Below are 8,344 nucleotides of genomic sequence, written 5' to 3'. Positions count from 1 at the left end.
TAAAGCCGTTTATCTGATAAAGTTTGACGTTTTTAATGCTAAAACTGAGGAAGTTAACCATCCATTACTGACCTCCGCTTTAGATCTCCATGGCAACGCTGGTTTCATTTCATTTTCCCGTCAGTATTTGAAATGATTTTTCTCTTGCCTGTTTTTCTCTTCATGGATTAGAAAATAAAACTCTGTATAAAGTTAGATATTATTTATATTTAATACAGATTTAGATTAAAATGAAATTAATTAAGGAGAAGAAACATGAATCAATTTGGAGGACAGAAATAGTTAAGATTTCATTAAAAGTTTGACTACATGAATTACTATACTCCTCTTAATAATGAATGTAAATTTGACAGTAATAATTCCTTTTTATGATCCTATAATTCCCTGAGATTAACCTTTTCTGCAGTCAGAGGAAGCATCACATTAAAGATGAATAGACTGACCCAATGGTTTCTGTTAAACTGATGCTAAAACTGCATAAACTGAGCAGAAAATAAGAGAGTTCTCTTCAAACGTGCGTATTTACCGGTAATCTGAGATGATCGGCCAGCGGAATGAGGATTTCTGCTCTTGAGATAAGATAAAGAAATATTATGCACCTAAAATAAGATAATGGAGAAGTTTCTTCTTCCTTTAAATGTAAATCACAATATAAATTGTTAAATTGTTGTATCCACTCAAAACAAGGGAAAATACACTTATTCTTAGAAAAATTGACTTAAATATTTCTTTTTTTTGCAGTGCACTTCAGAAACAATCCAGAAATAAGTCAACATTTCTTATTTTAAGTAAATTCACCCTTAATTTCAGCAGCAAATAAGATGATTTGCTGCTCTTAACATAAAATAATTTGATAATATGCACTCGTAATGAGACAATGCAATTGTTTTTTTGTTATTTTAAATATAAATAGTCTTGTTCCATTGGCAAAATGTATATTTTACCTCCTCAATGCAAGAAAAAAAATGAACTTATTTTCAGTGGTGTCAGAAGTTCAAACATTTGTTACTTAAGTAGAAGTATAGATTAGGGATGCACGATATTGGGATTTTGGCCGATATCCGATATTTTGAAACTCATGTAGCCGATAACCGATACCGATGTTAAAGCTGGACAAAAATAAGTAGTCATTGAAAATAGCAGTTTTGTTATCCATTTCTGACACTTTGAAAAATAATATACTCAAATATATTTTCATATGCTGATATCAAATAGATTTTTAAAAACGCGGTATCGCTCTTTTTTACTTTCAAAATCTCGTGAAATTTCATCGTTCTGTTACAAACTCTCGTGATATTTTGCAAATTCTTGTGAGATTTTGTTAGTAAAATAGATCGATACCGCGTCAATATATCAACATATAAAAATATGGCAACATTTGGTGAATTTTCGGGGGATTTCTTAGCATAACGATGACATATAGCAATATTTCATTAGTAAAAGAGATTGATATGGTGTTTTTAAATGGCAATATATCAGCATATGAAGATATTGGGATATTTTAATGTATCAATATTTTTTCCCTCGTCTTTAGAAGTTTTTAAGTCTGTAAAATAGAAGTTTTTGAGGAAGAAGAAGAAGTAGTATTTCTTTATTTATTAATTTTTTTAGACTTTAGAAACTCAGAAGCGGATCAAATATCGGGTTAAATATCGGTGGGGTGGCCGATGTCCGATATTCAGTTTTAAGGCCGATACCGATAGGGGGCCGATTATATCGTGCATCCCTAGTATAGATACTGCAGTTTAAAAATACTCTGGTAAAAGTTGAAGTATCAACTTGACCTCTTTACTCAAGTAAAAGTGAAAAAGTATGTGCTCCAAAAACTACTTAAAGAATAAAGATATAAAGTAACCTTAAAAAAAACAGCCAGATGCCACTATATGAATTGAAAGCTTAACTGTTCGACTATTTCTAAAAATTCTCTGAGATAGGGCCAAGGATGAGGGAGGTCTTGTTGGTCTCCGTCTCCCGATACGCTCTCGCCTGTGTCCGACCTTTCAGACATTTCAACATCTTTTCCTGAATCCTACATTGTAGCATGGCATAGACAATTCACGTTAGCAGTTTGAAGAACACCTGCTTGCTTCTGATGATTTCCTTTAGCTAACCAATGAGTGTTTGCGTTATATGACTCATCCAATCACACTAGTTTTCACTAGATGTGGGTGGAGCCAATGATCTGCATTGGATGGAGCACATGACGGGAAATAAAGATTTAGAAACATTAAACCGAAGCCAAGAGTAACGAGTAACGTTTGCACTGCAAAAATGGTCTAGAAATAAGTAAAAATGTCTTAAATCAAGCACCCTTCATTTTAGTAGGTAAATGGGATGATTTGCCAATGGAATGAGTATTTTTACTCTTAAAATAAGACAATGCGGTTGCTTTTTCTTATTTTAAATGTAAATTGTCTTGTTCCATTGGCAAAGTATCTCACTTACCTCCTCAATTCAAGAACAAATGCACTTAGTTTAAGAAAAAATGACTTATTTAGATTTCCATTTTTTGCAGTGTGTTTAAAAATGTAAGGAATAGAAAGTAAAGATACTTGTGTGAAAATGTAATGAGTAGAAGTCAGAAGTAGGAAGAAAAATAAGTAATGGAGTAAAGTATAGATACCTAAAAAGTATACTTAAGCACAGTAACAAAGTATTTGTACTCCGTTTCCTGACACCTCTGGTGGAATTATAAAAAAAAATGGATGTCTTGACTTTAACTGCAATGGAAAAACAATCTAGAAATGAGTAAAAATGTCTTAAATTAAGTTTATTTAACCTTATTTTGAGCAGGTAAATGAGACAGTTTGCCAATGGAATGAGTATTTTTGCTCTTAAACTAAGATAATTAGATAATATGCACTTGAAATAAGACAATGCAATTATGTTTCCTTATTTCAAATGTAAATTATCTTGTTCCATTGGCAAAATGTCTCTTTTACTTCCTCAATCCAAGAACAAATGCACTTATTTTAAGAAAAAAATATTTATCTAGATTTAGATTTTTTCCAGTGTAGGCCACCGTGGCTCTTACACTGGAAAAATGACCTAGAAATAAGTAAACATGTCTTAAAATAAGTGTATTTACCCTTCATTTGAGTAGGTAAATGAGAAAGTTTGCCAATGGAATGAATATTTTTACTCTAAAGATAATTAGACAATATGCATTTGAAATAAGACAATGTGTTTTCTTATTTTAAGTGTAAACTGTCTTGTGCCATTGTGGGTGAAGCCAATGATCTGCATTGGATGGAGCACATGACGGGAAATACATATTTAGAAACATTAAACCAAAGCCAAGAGTAACGAGTAACGTTTGTTTTAAAAATGTAAGGAATAGAAAGTACAGATGCAATAATAAAAAAAAAAAGTAATGGAGTAAAGTATTAATACCTTAAAAGTGTACTTAAGTAGAGTAACAAAGAATTTGTACTTTGTTACTGGACAACTCTGCTTATTATAATAAAAAATGACTGAGTGAGATTTTATTTTTTCAGCATGAGTCATCTCTACACTGCAAAAATAAACCATAATTAAGTCAACATTCCTAAGATTAAGTGTATTTACCCGTTATTTGAGTAGGTAAATAAGATGATTTGCCAATGGGTTTGAGTTCACACTGCAAAAATGATCTAGAAATAAGTAAAAATTTCTTAAATTAAGTGTATTCACCGTTAATTTGAGTAGGTAAATGAGATAGTTTGCCAATGGAATGAGTAATTTTACTCTAAAAATAAGATAATTAGATAATATGCACTTAAAATAAGTCAATGCAATTGTGTTTTCTTATTTTAAGTGTAAATTGTCTTTTTCCACTGGCAAAATGTCTCTTTTACCTCCTCAATTCAAGAACAAATGCACTTATTTTAAGAAAAAATTACTTATCTAGATTTAGATTTTTTGCAGTGCAGATTTATGCACTACTTTCTTCTGGAGGGAACAGAAAGGTGTGTTTGAAATTTGCCAAAAATGGATACTTCCAATGGGGCGTGCACTGCAAAAACAACCTTGAAATAAATAAAAATGTCTTAAATTAAGTGTATTTCCCCTTAATTTGAGTAGGTAAATAATATGATCTGCCAATAGAATGAGGACTTTTACTTTTAAAATAAGATAATTACATAATATGCATTTTAAATATATCTTATTTTAGATGTAAACTGTCTCGTTCCATTGGCAACGTGTCTCACTTACCTTCTCAATAAAAAAATGCACTTATTTTAAGAAAAAATTACTTAATTTTTACATTTTTAAAAAGAATCTCCCTCTGATTTTTTTACCCTAACGACTTATTGCACCTCTGACCCCCCCGTCCTCCCTGAGGCCGGTGACTGAAGCTGCATCTCATCTGCTGTTTCTCTCTCTCCTCACAGAAGCTGCTGGGAAACTCTCTGCTAAAGCTGGAGGGTGACGACAGACTGGACATTAACTGCACCCTCCCTCTAACCGATCAGGTACCAAACCCCTGATAGCTGCAATAAATAAATGATTTAACTGGACTCTAGCTTCAGGTGGATGGTTGTGTGAAGGTCTGGCGATGCGCTGCTGCTGCTGCTTGAACATTAACTGGAGAACGTTTTGTCTCTTCTGTCTCTGTGCAGATCGTTCTGGTTGGATCTGAGGAGGGACTGTACGCTCTGAACGTCATCAAGAACTCCCTGACCCACATCCCTGGTCTGGGATCGGTTTTTTCAGATACAGATCATCAAAGAGCAGGAGAAACTGCTGATGATTGTTGGTAACATGTCCAACTTATTATCTGTTTGATGGTTAGCTGAGCTCAGAGGGAAGTTCAGGTCAGGAGACGAATGTAACAGATAATAAGAGGCGATTCCTCCATAAATTGGAGGTTTATTATTCTAAGATTACTAACAGGTGAAAATAATTCAGGGGAGCCGATTCTGAGAAGCCAGATGCTGGTCCACGAAGCGCTCAAAGAAACAGAAAAGGCCTCATTTAGCACAGATTTGAGTTCTTCCTCTGTGAGGAAACTGCAGGAGTTTCATGAGTTTGAAGGAAAAAAAGTCTTTTTGCTCTGTAGGAACATCAGCTTACGTCTTCAGACGTCCCAATCTATTGAACCTGAGAGGCACGGTAGTGGCGGCTGGTGATCTGGGCTGGTTTTACTGCTACACTTGCTTCTTAAGGATACTTTGTTAGCCATGAACTCCTATAAACTAAACAATTAAAGTAGGGATGCAGGATGTACAAACCGGATTCCAAAAAAGTTGGGACACTAAACAAATTGTGAATAAAAACTGAATGCAATGATGTGGAGGTGTCAAAAACAAATATTTTATTCAGAATAGAACACACATCGCAGATCAAAAGTTTAAACTGAGAGAGTGTATAATTTTAAGGGAAGAATATGTTATTTCCAAATTTCATGGCGTCAACAAATTCCAAAAAAGTTGGGACAAGGCCATTTTTACCACTGTGTGACATCCCCCCTTCTTCTAACACTCAACAAATGTCTGGGGACAGAGGAGACCAGTTTCTCCAGTTTAGAAATAGGAATGCTCTCCCATCCATGTCTAATACAGGATCTAACTGTTCAATCGTCTTGAGCCTTCTTTGTTGCATCTTCCTCTTTATGATGCGCCAAATGTTCTCTATAGGTGAAAGATCTGGACTGCAGGCTGGCCATTTCAGTACCCGGATCCTTCTCCTACGTAGCCATGATGTTGTGATTGCTGCAGAATGTGGTCTGGCATTATCTTGTTGAAAAATGCAGGGTCTTCCCTGAAACAGATGACGTCTAGATGGAAGCATATGTTGTTCTAGAACCTGAACAGAGGTCTCTGCATTTATGGTGCCTTTCCAGAGATGCAAGCTGCCCATGCCACAAGCACTCATGCAACCCCATACCATCAGTGATGCAGGTTTCTGAACGGAGCGTTGATAACAGCTTGGGTTATCCTTGTCCTCTCTGGTCCGGGTGACACGGCGTCCCAGTGTTCCATAAAGAACTTCAAATCGTGACTCATCTGACCACAGAACAGTCTTCCATTTTGCCTCACTCTATTTTAAATGATCCCTGGCCCAGTGCAAATGGCTGAGCTTGTGGAGCTTGCTTAGAAATGGCTTCCTCTTTGCACTGCAGAGTTTCAGCTGGCAGCGGCGGAAGGCACGGCAGATTGTGTTCACTGACAATGCTTTCTGGAAGTATTCCTGAGCCCATTCTGTTATTTCCCTGACAGTAGCGTTCCTGTTTGAGGTTCAGTGACGTTTAAGGGCCCGGAGATCCCGAGCATCCAGTAACGTTTTACGGCCTTGACCCTTACGCACAGCGATTGTTCCAGACTCTCTGAATCTTTAGATGATGTTATGCATGGTTGATGATGATAACTTCAAAGTCTTTGCTATTTTACTCTGGGCAACACCATTCCGGTATTGCTGCACTATCTTTCTGCGCAACAGTGGTGGAATAGGTGATCCTCTTACCATCTTGGCTTCAGAGAGACACTGACACTCTGAGAGGCTCTTTTTATACCCAATCCTGTTGTCAATTGACCTAATTAGTGTTAGTTGGTCTTCCAGCTGTTCGTTATTTGCTCAATATCCTTTTCCCAGCCACTTATTGCTACTTGTCCCAACTTTTTTGGGATCTGTAGACACTGTGAAATTTTGAATCAACATATTTTTCCTTTAAAATGTTACATTTACTCAGATTAAACTTTTGAGCTGTCATCTATGTTCTATTACGAATAAAATAGAAACATTTGCCATCTTCACATCATTGCATTCAGTTTTTATTCACAATTTGTTTAGTGTCCCAACTTTTTTGGAATCCGGTTTGTAATCGGCCCCGTATCGGACATCGTCCACCCCACCGATATTTAACCCGATATTTGATCAGCTTCTGAGTTTCTAAAGTCTAAAAAAAAATATAAAATAATACTTCCTCTTCTTCCTCAAAAACTTCTTTTTTACAGACTTATAAACTTCTAAAGACGAGGGAAAAAATATTGATACATTAAAATATCCCAATATCTACATATGCTGATATATTGCCATTTAAAAACACCATATCAATCTCTTTTACTAATGAAATATTGCTATATGTCATCGTTATGCTACGAAATCCCCGAAAAATTCACGAAATGTTGCCATATTTTTATATGTTGATATATTGACGCGGTATCGATCTATTTTACTAACAAAATCTCACAAGAATTTGCAAAATATCACGAGAGTTTGTAACAGAACGATGAAATTTCACGAGATTTTGAAAGTAAAATAGATCGATACCGCGTTTTTATAAATCTATTTGATATCAGCATATGAAAATATATTTGAGTATATTATTTTTCAAAGTGTCTGAAATGGATAACAAAACTGCTATTTTCAATGACTACTTATTTTTGTCCAGCTTTAACATCAGTATCGATATCGGTTATCGGCTACATGAGTTTTAAAATATCGGCATATCGGATATCGGCCAAAATCCCAATATTGTGCATCCCTAAAATAAAGGTCAAAGGTCAAGTTTTCTGCCAGGTTAAACTTTGTCCAACTTATGAGAGACAGGACTATGGAATACATTTATTTTCATGATTGTTACAAAGACAAATGTTTTGGAAATTGAAATTTTTATAAAAAAAGAAAAGCAACTGAGAAAAAAACTTTTTTTTATTATTGATAAAGAATAACTTTTCTGTTCTCTCAGATTTTATTTTTTTTTTGTTTGTTTTTTATGAATTTCTTTTGGATTTTTCCTCTTTAGCAGATATTATAATTTAAAATTCTTTTTCAAATTTCAATTTTTAAATATAAAACCTTTTTTGAAAAAAAAAAATTTAAAATGAGGGAAAAAAATATTCTGAAATCCTTTTTTTAATAAAAATGTTTTTCAGTTTCATTTCAGCGTTGCATTTTTCCAGATATCTCTTAACAAAACATGTTCTTTGCTGCAGTAATGGAATAAAATCGATTTTTAACAGGAATTTCATCACAGCTGCAGATTTCATTAAAAGAAGAAAGAAAAAGAAGAGATTTTATCTGGAGATCTGATTGTTTAATCTAGTGATGAGGTGGAGTGCCTGTTAGGATAAAATAATGCCATATGATGCTGTTTAAATTCAATTCAATTCAGTTTATTTATATAGCGCCAAATTCACAACGCATGTCATCTCAAGGCGGGTTACAGTTCACCAGATCATCCAGTCAGATTGATTCAAAGTTTTCTATCTAAGGAAAACCAGTTGATTGCATCAACTCATTGACTCTTCAGCAATCCCTCACACTAAGCATGCTTGTAGCGACAGTGGAGAGGAAAAACTCCCTTTTAACAGGAAGAAACCTCCAGCAGAACCAGGCTCAGTGTGAGCGGCCATCTGCTGAG

General features: G+C 34.8%; 1 protein-coding gene across 1 annotated transcript in view; it reads left to right on the top strand.

Moving 5' to 3' along the window:
* LOC119781506 (citron Rho-interacting kinase) overlaps positions 1-8,344 on the top strand; it is a 181,196-nt gene that overhangs the window by 163,655 nt on the left and 9,197 nt on the right. The window contains 3 exon segments of the mRNA XM_038281998.1: positions 4,374-4,454; positions 4,602-4,688; positions 4,690-4,738. Of these exon segments, the coding sequence (XP_038137926.1) occupies positions 4,374-4,454; positions 4,602-4,688; positions 4,690-4,738 (217 nt within the window).

This window comes from Cyprinodon tularosa, unplaced genomic scaffold (genome assembly GCF_016077235.1).
Source record: "Cyprinodon tularosa strain WSP-4 unplaced genomic scaffold, ASM1607723v1 ctg178, whole genome shotgun sequence".
Lineage (NCBI taxonomy): Eukaryota > Metazoa > Chordata > Actinopteri > Cyprinodontiformes > Cyprinodontidae > Cyprinodon > Cyprinodon tularosa.
The sequence above is the reverse complement of the archived record's forward strand: the minus strand, read 5'-3'. Positions and strand labels throughout refer to the sequence as shown.